The 15,193-nt window shown below is 44.8% G+C and overlaps 1 protein-coding gene across 1 annotated transcript in view; it reads left to right on the plus strand.

Annotated features, from left to right (window-relative positions):
- Window positions 1-14,808, plus strand: part of LOC139297655 (transcription factor IIIB 90 kDa subunit-like) — an 89,381-nt gene extending 74,573 nt beyond the window's left edge. Inside the window, exons 16-18 of the mRNA XM_070920417.1 lie at window positions 6,428-6,479; window positions 12,814-12,973; window positions 14,683-14,808. Of these exons, the coding sequence (XP_070776518.1) occupies window positions 6,428-6,479; window positions 12,814-12,973; window positions 14,683-14,720 (250 nt within the window). The 3' untranslated portion in view covers window positions 14,721-14,808. The remainder of the gene's footprint in view (window positions 1-6,427; window positions 6,480-12,813; window positions 12,974-14,682) is intronic.
- Window positions 14,809-15,193: the final 385 nt, after the last annotated feature.

Consider the following 15,193-nt stretch of genomic DNA (forward strand, 5'->3'; position numbering starts at 1 on the left):
GGATTATGAAGTTGAAGGCATCAAAGCCTGCAATTAGTTCCAGCACCTGGTACTTGTTTTTATTTTTAAATGCTTTTCTTAAATCTAAGACCTCGGCTCACGTCGAGGCTCATTCCAGGACACTTTGTGCTCCAACTGTTTTTCTAGGCAGGAATATTTTTATATTGTTTCTTTTCCTTTTGCATTGTCTCGTGTTGCAGCAGAGGTTACTCTTAAAGGGAGATTTCACTGCAGCAGCTGCAGTCAGAGAGGTGGCAGTCACACGTGAAATAATATATATATATGAAATAATTTAAGCATCATTTCACATCATGTAATTTAAGTCCTGACGAGTCTGAGATCGACTTTTTCAAGAGTTTATTTTAGAAAATGAAGTGTGACTTTGTCGCCACAAGGTCTGGCTTTGTAGTACGAGGGAGTGACGTGTGTGTGTGTGTGTGTGTGTGTGTGTGTGTGTGTGTGTGTGTGTGTGTGTGTGTGTGTGTGTGTGTGTGTGTGTGTGTGTGTGTGTGTGTGTGTGTGTGAAAGATCATACTCATGTTAACCCTTTGATCTCTCAGACTTCATGACTCTGATCTGTGAGTGTAGGTGTGTGTGTGTGTGCGTGCGTGCATGCATGTGTGTGTGTTAATAGTGTGTGATCCTCCCCATTTGTGTGATTAGTGGTGTGTAACACTGTGATCCTCCCCTCTGGTCCCGCCACTAGCCACACACACACGCACACGCACACATACATACACACACACACACACACAGTCTTATAACACACTGATATTTTATAAAACACTTTCTGATTTGTTCTTTCTGTCTCACACACATTTTCTCCATAAAGCTGCACTGCATGTCTTTCTTGTCACACTATCTCCCATTAGTGTGTGTGTGTGTGTGTGTGTGTGTGTGTGTGTGTGTGTTTTTCCCACAGCCATTTAGAGCCACCCGTCTCAATGAATGCCTAATCTCTGTTCACAAGACCAGTCACGTTTCCCAAAATATCTGCGAAGGACGAGCGCAGCGCCGCAGTGCGCAGCCGGGCGCTAAATGACCCAGAAATCCCATCCATCTGGAGAAATGTCACAGCTCTCATCAAACAGCCACGGATGGGTTAGTGGGTTATTAAATATGGCTCCCTGTGTGTGTGTGTGTGTGTGTGTGTGTGTGTGTGTGTGTGTACCGAATCATCTCATAAGCTTAGAGACAGTGATGGAAATCCCCCCAAAATGAGGGTGTTTCCTTCCCTAGAAACAATAAAGTGACATTGTTAAAGTAAAAGTGTCCTATAATCAGTGAACACACAAAGTTCTGTGTGCTTTGCTTTTCTGTATTTATGAGGATGTTTTCTCTCCTAACTTAACTAACCTAACGCTCATCCAGCCGCAGATATCCAGTGATTTTAAAAACAATTTATAAAGCTCTCGTCAGATTCATAATCTTGTTTAACATTTGAGAAAAAGGATTTTTTATTATTATGTTAAAGTATTGGAAAGAGAGCTGACTAGCGGCAGCATGTTCCCAGCTTCTGAGGGTGTTAGCGGTTAGCTCACCACACGTATATAAATGTCGCTGTGCCACTTCCTGTTGTGACCGGGCGAAACACACGCGTGTCGAAACACTTTAAGGTTTGAGGTGATTTGTTCAGCCGTTAGAGGTTAACGAAATAATGCAGAGTCCTCACAAGTATAGCAGCAGAGTGTGTTTGTATGTAAAAGTGTCAGTGTGTGTGTGTTTGTGCACACATAGCCAATATATATAATCCTGCCCCCCCTGTGAGTCGGCAGTACCAGGTACTGTGTGTGTGTGTGTGTGTTGAATGCGGTCAGTGCTGGATGGACCAACCAGAGGAGAAGAAAACACAATCAGTTCTTTTGGCTGAATCTGTGTCTCCTCCTGCCAAGCTGCACACCGGCCCACAATGCACTGCAGCCTGAATGGAGACAACTCTGCACAAATGAGTGTGTGTGTGTGAGTCTCTATTGTGTGTTTGTATACAAGGTTGTGTGTATTTTCTGTGTGTGCGCATGTACTTTCCTGTCTGGGAAAGTATGAGTGGGAACCACAGTTGCGTGTGTGTTGGGGGTTTTTGTGATTATGCCTGATTTAATTGTGCTGAAGGAGGGTGTGTGTGTGTGTGTGTGTGTGTGTGTGTGTGTGTGTGTGTGTGTGTGTGTGTGTGTGTGCGTGTGCGTGTGTGTGTGCGTGTGTGTGCCTCGGAGGACCCAGTCCCCAGCTGGAAAATCAAGTTGGAAGCTCAGATTATTATCATAATTTATTTACATCTGAGCTCATCGCAGAACTAATTCCATTCAACCTCCAGTTTACAGATTATTCCTCCTCTCCGTCTCATCCTCTCCTCTCGTTATGTTATTGATTGGATTATTGTATGAATAATGAAATTATACCCGCTACATCGGTTTGTCTCAGTTTATTCTCGCGGAGGTGAAACACAGAAGCAGTGATTGGAAATAGAAATAGAAGCTCTTTGAGCTAAATGCTAACGTCAGCATGCTAACAATAACAATATAGCATGATGATGATGATGATGGTGTTATGCAGGTATAATGTTTACCGTTGTAGTTTAGCATGTTGGCATGCTAACATTTGCTAACTAGCACTAAACACAAAGTACAGCTTTAAGAGACTTTGTTGGGCCAACTGAAATTTTGACCCGATGATGGCGCTAGAGAGAAGGTCAGGGGATCGATAAACCTCATCAGCCTCATGGTGGAGAGGGGGGGGTCACCAAACTCAGTCGGCACCAACATTTGTACCATTTGCACATTTGCAGCTTGCCTGGCTAAACACAAATGTCTCTCTTACTCTTTTAACCCTCCCCTTTCTTCGTAATGATCATTCGAGGTTCACCGATGCTCCCTGTCGCTCTGACCTCTGACCCCTCTCACTATTGACAGCCGGTGATGATGATCAAACGTGGATTCTGTTGCAGCTAATGATCCATCTACAGCTGAACACCCAGATTAGTCCTCTTTACAATAATAAAAACACATAAAACTGCTCAGCCGTCAGTGAAACAGGTGGAACAACCAAACCGAATGAATGAATGAATGAATGAAGCGTGAATAAATTAGTAACTGAGGTTTCTTTTGATTATCACCTGTAGATTTCTATATTGGATCAATAGTCTTGTTTTGTCTGACCGACAGTCTGAAATGCAGAAACATTCAATAACAACGAAACGGTGACGAGGTAACCGACCGATCGATGAATCCGCTCAGTAAATATTAAACGTCGAGTCAACTTCAGCATCTGGAACCGTCCTTCCTGTTCGTCTGACAATGAATGAAGGTGAATTAGTTTCCTTGTATTGATTATTGATCCACATGTGATTGGGGTCTCCTCCGTCATATCCTCTACCCGTCCTTTCTTCCTGTTCTTGTTCCTTCTCTTCTCTCCTTGTATCCTCCCTCCTTACCTCCTCCTCTGCTGCCTCTCAAACCCCCCTCCCCTCTTTCTCTGTGCCCTCCCTTTGTACCCTCCATTCCTGTGTCTTCCTCCTCTTCGTCACCCTCTCTCCACCTCGCTGCCTGTTTGCTTGCCTTCATCCCTTGCTCTCATCCTCCTCCTCCGTGCCCTTCATCCTTTCCTCTCTCCCTCCCTCCCCCCCCCGGTGTCCGGGTCAGGGCCCAGGGGAGCGAGTGTAGTCTAGCACATGTACGGGGGCCCTGAATAGTTCTCACAGCGGGGAGCGATCCGCCGGCCTGGCTGAGATCTTCTAATGAGCTTTGAGGAAGGGGGGAGGGTTAGTGTTGGGGGTGAAGATGCCACATTCGTTTTTACCCCCCTTCCTCTCCTCCCTCTCCCCTGGTTAAAGCAGATTAATTAAAAGCTCTCTCTCTCTCTCTCTCTCTCTTATCAGTGAGAGTTGAGCACTTACTGTAAGCCTCCAGGGAGGGCTCAGCGCCGGGCCGGGTGGGCAGGGAAGGGGGCGGGGAGCCTCCGGGAACGATGCTAATTCCAGCCAGTGGGACGGTGGGACGGCTGCTTAGGAATTACCGCCGGTGGTACGTTCATCGCTGATTATCTCTGACTGTCTAGGAAGAGATTGTGCTCGCAGACAGACAGACAGACAGACAGACAGACAGACCGTCTGCCTGTCAGTCACAGTTTGGGGCTCATTTCACATTCACACCATTTTTTTTCTTGTGCTCGTCAGTTGCCTGGAAATCTGAGCCGGTCGCCTGGAGCCAAGAGACACTCGGAGACCAGCCATAGAAATGAAATCCTCAACAGTAGATCCTGTAATAAAGAGTGTGTGTGTGTCTTTATATATATATATATATATAAAGACACACACACAGGCTGCAAAGAGGATGTTAATAATATCCAGCTGTGTTTTCTGAGCAGATGGCAAGTGACTGTTATTATAATAATTATTAATAATTGTTATGTTTTTCACTTTTCCATCCCCCGAAGGCCGCTGTGACGCCTGCATTTATTTTGGCCTGTCCTCGTTTAAAATAAGGGACCGTATGAAACGTATTTGGGCGACAACAGAGAGTTCTGGATTTATTTTTTCTCTTTGTTTACAGGAAGGTAAACAAATGATTTAGGAGCACAAAGGAGGCCAACTTTCTTTAGTTTAATGTATTCGATGAATTGCCATTAATAACACTTTATGACACACTTTGTTTTTCCCCATTAGCCTGAGCTGTACTTGTGCTAAATGTTAGCATGCTAACACACTACACTGAGATGGTGAACATGGTAAACAGCATGTTAGCATTGTCATTTTGAGCATGTTAGCATGCTAAATTTAGCATTTAGCTTGAAGCACTTCTGTGTGTGAATACAACCTCTCAGAGCTGCTAGAAAATAATAATACTAATAATAGTACGACGTGTTGTTCGATCACACCGTTTGTAGCTGATCAAAAGACATTCGCAGTGTTGTAAACATAAAAAGTGAGAAGTAGTTGTCATGAATAAAAAAAGACCTTGCGAGAGAAGTTCAAACCTATTTTACTTGCAACAAAAAAGAAAACCGAACATGGTCATTTTACATGTAACCTAAAGATGAAGCGGCTAACGTACGGGCTAACGTTAGCTCATTGAAGGTGTAAATGCAGTATAATACGTGCAGTACATAGTTTGTCCACCAAATAAAAACAGTATCGAAAATGTCAACAACAGACTGCTCGTACTTTCAGTTACATGAAGAATTCATGTAATCACATTCATTATTACAGGATGCTACAACTCTGCGTTTCAGCGTCGTCGTCCTCCTCAAACCTTGTACGTCTTGTTCTGTGTCGCTGGCTTCAGGCGACAAAGAGACAAGAAACTGGAAGCTGCAGAGAGACAGACTCGCTGTCCTCACGGCTGAGGTGAACACTGAAATGCAGAAAGATTTTATTGTCTTCTAATGAATATCATTATTACTTTCAGGCTTCATAAAGTCTGCACATTTAATTCCGTTGTAGACTCACTCAGACTGCACTGCAGTGTGAATAATGGTCTTCATTTTCTGCAGCCACGTGACCTCAGGGTCGTGATAGTGAGCCGTTATTTAAAGCAGCCACTGCTGAGGGATTTCCTCTGATGGTATTTCTGTGGTCTTTTTTTCATATGAAGTTATTTTCTAGTGATTAAGTTTCTGTTAATGGCGTTCTTCTTTGTTTGTTGATGCTGAATGATCACTGCTTATGCTAACTATCCAGACCTTCCTCTCTTCAGGCTTAGAGGACGATCAACACCTGAAGTATTGATCATGTTCTTACTGCCTTTTTATTTGGAGTATCAACAGGATCTGTGTCACGTTATGAAGACTCTTCTTGGTGTTTTCCTGTGTGCATGCATGAAGAAGTTAACTGAGAATGATTACCTTCAAAACTGTCTGTTTTAACATGCGTTTGATTGAGTCATTGATGGAGAATAACAAAAAGAAATGCTGAATGGCAAACTATTCAGTAAGTAGTCTATTGATACCATGACACATGGCTCTCTCCTACATGATAAAAGTGGTATTTCCCACCCGTAGATGATGGAAAACGTGTGTCCCTTGTAGCATTTATATATTTCCAGTGACGAATGGAATATTTGGAACTTTAAAGGTGCAGAGCCTGTTTGTTGAATTGTGAAGTGTTTTTTTTTTCATGTGAAGTTCATCATGGTAATGGCTTGCAACCTGCTCACAAACTCACCCATTCACATTTATCATCACCGCTCCACCTAGAAGACAGGAAGTAGCAGCCGGAGCAGTTTAGACATGTTGAAAAAGGCAGTAGCCTCTGGGCTTCTGTCACTTCAGTATCCTGCAGGTCTTCCTGTAGCAGCTTTTAACCCGCGATGCAAAGTGTTCCTTTACGCGTCAAACCCAAATGTGAAAGTGAAATGTAGGCAAGACGTGTGAATAATGAAATAAAAGTGAAACACAAACCGTGAAGCTGAGGACTGTGTTGTGGTTTGTGTTGCAGGCTGCAGCCGTTCATCAGCGGACAGCCCAACAAGAAGCTGGCTGTGGAGCAGGTGAGCCGCCGGTCGTCTTCACCACATCTGCTCTTCGTCTCCGTCGCCCTCCTGCACTTAACAGACGTGCACACACAAACGTGCACGAATACTCAGTCACCCAGTCAATCACTCAGACAGATAAGCCCCCCCCCCCCCCCCCCCTTTGCTCTCTGAAACAGTCACTCAGTTATTCGCTCACTGTTACGGAGTCTTATCTACACACACACACACACACACTACAGTACAAACAGTATTTTCAAAGCAGCTTTAAAAAAAAAAAAAAAAAAAAGGTACATTTTCCAACAAATGATTCGTCTCATATGGAAGTTTGGAGGTTTGGCAGTTTTTACTGTGTGAACAAATTCAACCGACAAAAAGGAGCAGCAACAAATGAACTGGGAGCAGAAAACAAGCAGCCTTACTACTAAAACATGATCGACTACAGTTCCAGGACGGTTTTGACGACATATTTCACGAGATCAGAGACATTTAATGTGGCATCTTTCCCTTTAATATCTCTGTGTGCATTAGACCATTGTGAGCAATGGTGCAAATCAGTGAGCGCTGCTTTATGGCAATATGGGATTTACAGGATTTTTACATCAATGTGAGAAAATACTTGACTTTGTCAATTATTCAGCACACTAGATTAGCCAGAAAACAGTTTGGGGATCATCGCAGCCTGTAATAGTGGCGATGTTAGCTGGAAAACATGCTTTACATGAGGACATAATCTAAAAGAATAAAGATGGGATTATTCCACACTTTTCTTTTAATCAACAAATCCCATGAAAAGAGCAAAAGTGTCTCTCAGGACCCTTCAACCTCCTCACTCTGAGGCTCTTAGCCGCGAGCTCACTGGTTCCTACTGAAGATGTAAATGTGAATGTATAGATTCATTGTTTTAAGCTGCTCACTAACAAACGTTAAGGAGGACAGAGTGCAATTGTTGGGGACTATTTTCAGCGGCGGATTAATCCACCTGGTGCTCTAGTGCGTATTTGGGACTGAGTCGAGATAAACTGCAGTGGGGGTGTTCACGGTGATGAAGGAACATTCACTGTTGGTTTTGGTTGATTCATTGACAGTAAGAAATATATAGAATATCACCAGACTTATGATTTAACTATCTGAAAACACGTGATGCAGCTGACTGTAACAGACGGCACCTGGAGGCGGACTGTAACTCAGGTCGGCCATTAAAAGCTGATTGCTGATTGCTCAGATCTCCTGCAGAGCGGAGGCCGTGTGAGAGGTGAAGCTCGCTGTCTTTGTTTGCCCTTCCCTTATTACTCCTCCTCCTCCCTCTTCCTCCCTCTTCCTCCCTCCAGGGCGTTCACTGCTCCTAAAAAACTCTGACAGGGTCTTAAAATAAATACGACCTTAAACTTGAACATAAAAATGTTAGCAGTCCTTTTTGGTGCCCTGCAGCGATGCTGAGGCTTCTGTTGGCCGAACGCCGGCTTTTAGATGAATCCACAGAACAAAGTTGGTGGTTCGATACGAGTCCTATCTGCTTTACGCAACCCAGTTAGACTTCACCTCTTTGAACAGTTAATTTCCGGATGTCCTCATTCTGCCCATTTATAGCTTCACAGCGTTCGCCAGCCGTCTTCAGGGAGAAGTAGGCCGGTTTTCCCAACTTTGTTTCTTAATTTGATTTTAAATTGGACCCAAATTCAATCACAGGTAGCTTTACATCATCTTCATATCTCACTTTACACATTCCTAACTGTCCTTTCTTCCCTTCCTGCTTCACGCCACTGCTAATCTGTCTCGTTTCTGATGATTAATTCTCTCGTTTCACCACTTCGTCCACGCTCCTCTTCATCGCTCCGTAAAAGAAGCGAAGCGGCAGGAGTTATTTCGGGAGCGTTTGGGAAGTTAAAGCTTGTTCGTTTTTTCAGGCATCGACAGCGTAAAGTTACAAGCCTGTGGACAGAAGAAGTTGACTACAACTCCCATTTCAGTACGAAACACCCAATCACAGCGCCTGTAATTCTGTTGATTGACAGAGAGGAAACATTATGCAGCGAGCGCCATGAGAAACCATAAAAAAGTTCACAGTGGGGAAGAAATACTTCCAGAACCAGTGACTCCTGTCTTCACTGTTTCTCCTCCAGCTGCTTCCTGCTGTTCTCCTTTTTAATTTCTAAATCTCTTTTTATTCTTTCTTCATCATTTCACTTTCACTGCTTGGTTCCCTTCAGGTCGTCCAAATCTCTCTCCTCCTCATCTCTTCCCTTTAACGCTTCGCTCTGCTGCTGTCTCCTCTTTCCCGTCATTCTCCTTTTATGTTTCCTCTCCTTCTTCACATTCCTTCCCATCCCCTCATCTCTCCTCCTCCTCCTCCTCCTCTCAGTCTTTTTTCTCCCTCTCCATCATCTGCTGTTGGCAGCTCTGAATGGAGGAGCTCGGGGAGGAAGAAAACATTGCCACGAGGGGCCGGGTCAACAAGGCTTGTTACTTAGCAACCCCCTCACCTCCCCTGGGAACTGGAGGCAAACGGCCGTCGCCATTGGCTGAGCCCGCCCCTCGCTCGCGGCTCCTGTTATGTAATGTTGCCATTTCATTGCAGCGACGGGAGCAGATTGAAAAGAGATGTTTGCGCTCCGGGTGTCGCTTGCCAAACTCTTTCTGTCGGCCGCTCAACTGAAAACTGATTTCCTTCACCCTCGTCAGTGACCCAGCAATTAGTCTGTACATTTCTCAAACAAGCCAAGGGGGGAAATGATCACTTTACAAGACAGAAGGAGAAACGAGTTGATTTCTGCCAATGGAAAGTGGCCCAGCTGTTCTTCTTCTACTCCCTTGAACCACATTTAGACCGAGAGTCGGGCCGGTGGAGGGATTTTCAGAGAGGCTTAGAAATCTGAAAAGGGTGATGAGGTCACGGGAGAGGGGCTTTGAACTGCAGACAGTCGCTCTGGCGTTGCAGCTATAGTCTGCTTATGCAAGCAATAGTCTTGGCAATTGATGGCTGAGTCTATTTGAAGTGGGGTTCTCAGAGAAGCTGTCAGGCCAGGCCAGCGGTGAACCACATGACGTGCAGCGTGTTCAGTCCTGTAGAAACGCAGCGACCTCCTCGCTCACCCCGAAATAAAGAGGACCTTTTAGAGAGGCCTAACGAGCTCTTACAGACTGTCTGTCTTCAAACGCACACAAAAGGTGCTAATCCACAAAGTGACTTATTTTGTTCACATCAGAACAAACAAGCAGAAGTAGAGCTATTAAAGTTATCACAGACTGAAAGGTCTTGCCATTCGCACAGGATTGCATTTCTTAGAGAAGGCAGATTTATTTGTACCTTTCAACAAGGCAAGTCGAAGTGCTTCACATAACAGAGCAGAACATAAAGGCATTAAGACGCGACATAAAAGAACTACAGGGAAATATGAAAAGAGACTCATAAATAGGATTTAAAAGGATTAAAAACCAAGTAAAACAGAATGAGAGATTAAACAGTAGAATAAAAAATGAACTTAATATAGTTGGAGCAGACTTCAAGTTTTCTGGGTGTTTGTTACATAAAAACTGAACGCTGCTCCTCCGGGTTTAGTGTCGACTCTGGGGACAGTAAGACCTGAACCCTGAGAGGCCTGTCAGAGCCTCTGGGACTGTAACTGGTTCCCATCCTGCTGTTGTTACTACGTCCTGTTTTATTGGAGAAAACAGGGACGAGAATTTATACTTTCTGGTTGTGTCGCCATTTAAAACACTTATATGAGCATTAATCCGGACTTTGCTCCGCCAGTTGTCCCACGCATGAGTAACTGGAGGCTATCAGATGTCAACATCCTCACACCCATAAAAACCTCCGAGCGCTTGTTTCCTGTAGTTGGTTGTAGTTGCGTTCTCACTCCTAACGAGCCGTCCTCTCATTAAAGCGCTGAGACTAAACGCTCCACAGTTTGAGTGTCTGCTTCTGCCACGCAACAGGATGTTTGTAGTGCAACATTATCTCCGTATAAATACGAACAGTGAAGCTCAAACCAACGCAGAAACATCTCGCCTGTCCTTCATCCTGACACATTTAACAGCTCTCACCCCCCCAGTTAGTCCGGAGCACTGTGTTTATGCTGCGCTGTGTTCTTTCTAATCATTTTTCCAATGTTTCTGCATTGTTACGCCCGTGTTCACCGGCGGTTAATGAGGCGTCCAGCTCCTGTGATGAGGTGAGGTTAAAGTCAGCAGGGATCCACTGAGAGGAAAGGGGAAGGACGGCACTGGTGGTGGACGTTACGCTGTAGGTGTTTGTATTTTTTCATTGTATCATCGTTGGGCTTATGTCAAAATCTGAGGACAGAAAAACAGGAAGAAAAGTGGGGAGCAACGAGCCAAAACGAGAATGTGTGAAGAAACGAAGGAAGGAGAAAAGGATGAAGTGAGGAAGGATGTGGGTGGAATAAAAGAGAGGCGAAATAGAGGAAACATGACATAAAAGAAAGGTGGGAGGAAAGGAAGGAGGAGGAAGGAATGAAAGGCAAATTGGAGGGAGAGATGGCAGGAGGAGGAGGAGGAGGAGGAGGAAGGCCCCAGCAGGGACTCCAACAGGCTGTTGCTGAGGAGAACAGAAATATCTCTCCGTCACACTGTGGACCCTCCACCTGCTTCTCCTCCAGCTTTATAATTAGCCCCGGCTGAAAGGAAAGTGATAACATGCAGGTTTCCTTTTAGCTGCTGCGGAAAAACCGAACATGACGGGTTCCCTCTGCGAAAGTGTGGACTTGTTTCTTCCCAAAGAATCAGACAAAACAAACCGAAGAGAGGTGTCTGGTCGTAGATGTTTTATTAGTTTCTGAAGGCAGGTAGAATGAAATGTTCCTCCCTGCTGTAGCAGGTTGTTTGCCTTTAGATATCTGTACAGTTCATCACTAAGCTGAGGTATAAGACACCATGTAACACCGTGGCTGCGTAAAATAGTCATTTCTGATTGGCTGGTAGGTGTCCGTCATAGTTGTATAACCGGATCTCAAGCAAAGACCCAGTCAGCAGTTTAACCTCCATTTTAAATCAGTGTCTGGTGACTTATTGGACTTGATGGACTTGATGGTCTTGATGGACAGTCCCGGTCGAATCATCAGTGCAAGAGATGAACAATTGTGTTAAAATATCAATTTCTTTTACTTAAAAACTACAGTTTATTACAACTGAGATGAGATTTGGTTCGACGTCGCTACAAGGCGAGCCGACAGGTGGTAAACAAACTGGACCAGGTTAGCCGAACAGAAAAACCACGACCCATACACAGTTTACAGACCCACTTCCTGGTTACTCTCTGACCCGCTGTGCTTGCCGTAGTTGCGTGCACCAACATTACAGGCCTAAGCTACAGCCTGTCTGAAAATAATACCCAAGTTGTAATAAACTTCACTATTTTCCTTTTTAAGGAGAAAAGTCAGCTGCAGCTCCTGAAACTGGCCAGTATAAACTTTGATTTGTGTTTCTCACTGGCTTCGTCTCCGTAGCAACAGCGACTAAGGCTCATGGGTATCGTAGTATTTGGAATCGTCCACGATACTGATGGAAAACTATTTTTGTCTGTTTAAGTGGCCATTTATTTGGTGGAACTGTGGTCCTTTAGTGGGAAGGAATGTACTAAAATATGAAATGGAGCGTGATGCTTCCACGTTAACTCTGAATCTCTGCCTTTGACATTGTTTTATTGTTGTTTCCACGGCTGCAAAGTGCTCCCCTCTCTGTCTGACTTTGTATTAAACCAGCTGTTTGTCCGACCTGCTGCCAACGTTTCCTCCCGTTTCAGGCGGCTTGTTTTCTGATCAGAACCGGCTCCATTGTTGTCTCCCAGCATGCAACTGGAAAGACTGGAATCACCTGCGGTTGCATTCGTGCGTGAACGTTTGACAGCTCATCTAAGACAATGTGAACGGGCTGAAATGTAAAAAAAAAAAAAAGGCACTCTAATTACATTTCTGCCCCACGCTCGCCCCCCCTTCAGTTTTAATTTCACAGGCTTTTCGTGAACTCTGAAGGGCAGTTCGGTCCCGAGGCTCTGGTTACGTTGTGACCCTGTTGTACGATGCAGAGAAGAATCTAAATCAGATAACGATGGGAGATAATAAAGGCTGTGGTCACGCTCCGCCGTCTTTAGTCGCATGCGATGATGCTGCGGCAGATGAAATATGTCCCTTCTACCTCTGCCTCCCACCTCACCCCATCACTACCATACTACTGTTTATTATTTTCTATCATTTTAAAGGAAGTGGGGCATATGAGATCTGATCTAGCTTAGATTTCCCCGGGGAGCCTCGTATGTCACGCAGAGGAAAATATTAAAAATACTGAGCAACACACGTCTGCTCGCCACCAACAATATTTCCTGTTTGCTCAGATTGCCAATTCCAACCCCCTGCCGGTGGCGGCGGGAGCCCCCGCCAGCGGAGTGTTGGTGGAGAGCGGGCCGGTCCTCTACGATGAAGCAGCTGCCGAAGAGGAAGATGACGAGGAAGAGGAGACTTGTGTCAGCGCCATGGAGATGTTGGGCGGCAACGGTCAGTTTAAACACACCCGGTGTTGATGTCAGTTTGGGTTTCCAGGTTTCTACCCGTCACTCGTATAATTACTTTAACAATCGGGCAAAACATTATTCCAATGATTCCCAAATAACACTGTAGATTTTCTACCGACTGGAGCTGCAGATTATTGTGGAACCTTTAGACAACAAACATATATATATATATTCCTACAATACAAATGCTGATCGTAACTGTTGAACTTTCATATTTGATACCAAAGATTTTCAAAAGGTTTTACTCTTTGAGGCTCAGGGACACGTCAGCCTGCTTCAACAGATCAGCTTCACTCGTGAATCTTCTAGAAATCTGTCAGTCAGGGCTGCTAATTGTGAGTGATTACATGTTTCCTAGTCTTCACATTGCTTGTTTTGTCTGAACAACAACACGAGACAACACAAGGGAACGTGAGCGCATAATAAAAAGTAATCATCATAAAAACTTTAGAACCCAAATATTTGGCAGGTTGGTTGGTGAATATGTTTTTAGATTATTAATGGATCAGAATCAGGAGAAAAATGAAACTCCAGTTGAAACGAGTTGATTTGAACGTTTGCATTTAGCGGACAGACACCTTCGTCACGTCTCTGAGTGTCTGGACTGTGAAATAGTTCGAATGACTTCTTTAATGAATGAGCCGCTCCGGGTCGCGGACTCCTGCTTCGTTTTAATGAGCCCTCTATAAGATTACATTTCTTCTTTACGTCTCTGGCTGTTAAACTTTCAGGTCCCCGACTCTGCCGCCATAAAAAGTCCTGAGCTACTTAATTGATTCCTGTAGGGAAACTCTTTGTTTCTACTCTTTGCCCCCTCCACAGTGAGGTCAAAGGTCAGGGTCAGCCTCAGAGCAGCACCTCTGGAGCTGGTAGGGACTCGGGGACAGTTGAGCGGGACGGACGGACTGACTGACGGACGGTCAGTCAGTTGGTCTCACTGTTCCTCCTGCGGAGATTTCACTAGTTTGACCTGTTGCTGCTCGCCATGACGTCGCACATCGGAGCGTCTCCATGGAAACTGGAACTGTTAACTTTTCTTCAGCGACGCCTGCAGTTCCTCTCGGTCCCTCTGAGAAACGTCAATTAAAAACCAGAGTTTTAGGCTCTTTCAGCGTCTCTCGCTCACTTTTCTCAGGCGGCGTTTGAGTGAAGCTGGTGACCTTTCAGTCGCAGGCTCACTGCTGCCGAGTGTCTTTTCAGTAATGCCAACGTTTTATTGTACTGTTTACCTGCTGGTGTCTGACCTTACCTGGCTGAGTGGAACAGTTGGACAAACAATGTTAAAGCAAGGCATGTTTATTTCAAAAACAGGCGATTCAAAGTGAGGCTCATTGAACATCCACCAGTATGTTGGTTCCGTCTGTGTTCAGTAGCCACATGCAGAACCCGGTTTAGTGCTGACTCAGGCTACTATCAGCTGATCGCTTCCAACCGATCGAAGAGACCCACTAGAACTATATTCTTCAAGAATATGACGTTTATAAACGGCAGCAAAAATAGTGTAAAGTTAAGATTAAATAAGGAAGTGTGGAACTAAACAAGACTTTTCCGGTACTCGGCTGCACGGACTCATTTTGTTCTCAGAAAGTTTACTTTTCTGGTTGTTACCAACCTCAGATTATAATTCAACACCAACACCTTTCTTCAGTGAGTAAACTGTGTATCTAATCCCCCCCCCCCCCCCCCCTCCAGATTATGGCTGTGATGGAGATTACGACGATGGATTCTAGCAGCGGGCTTCCCTGGATTATCATCCCCAGCTAGTACGGACAACTTTGAGTAGTGTATCAAATGTTTACGACCAGGGACACAAGAGGGGAGCTGCGACACCGAGAGGAATGAGCCCCCCCCCCATCAGGAGTACATGGGACACGTGTGCATCCCAACTGGACTGAACTGGGAGGACGCACTGGGAGGACGAGGGATACAAGTATATTTACCTGTGTGGTGCAGATAATGCTGCAAAATCAATGGGAGGAAATGTTCCAGTAAGCACGGGTTTGTTGATTTGCAGGTCAGAAGGCGTCACTTTTTAAACTGAACTTGGTTTTAAGATGGACGTCTTTTTGTCCTGCGAAACACCAAATCGGCGTTGACTGTGAAGCACTCGTCAGATTCACTGCGTCCCCTCTGAGGTTTTGTTGAGATGTAATTTAGCAAAAAGAAAAGCCAAACAAAACGCATTATCCTTTAATTTGCACTT

Source organism: Enoplosus armatus, chromosome 15 (assembly GCF_043641665.1).
Source record: "Enoplosus armatus isolate fEnoArm2 chromosome 15, fEnoArm2.hap1, whole genome shotgun sequence".
NCBI lineage: Eukaryota > Metazoa > Chordata > Actinopteri > Centrarchiformes > Enoplosidae > Enoplosus > Enoplosus armatus.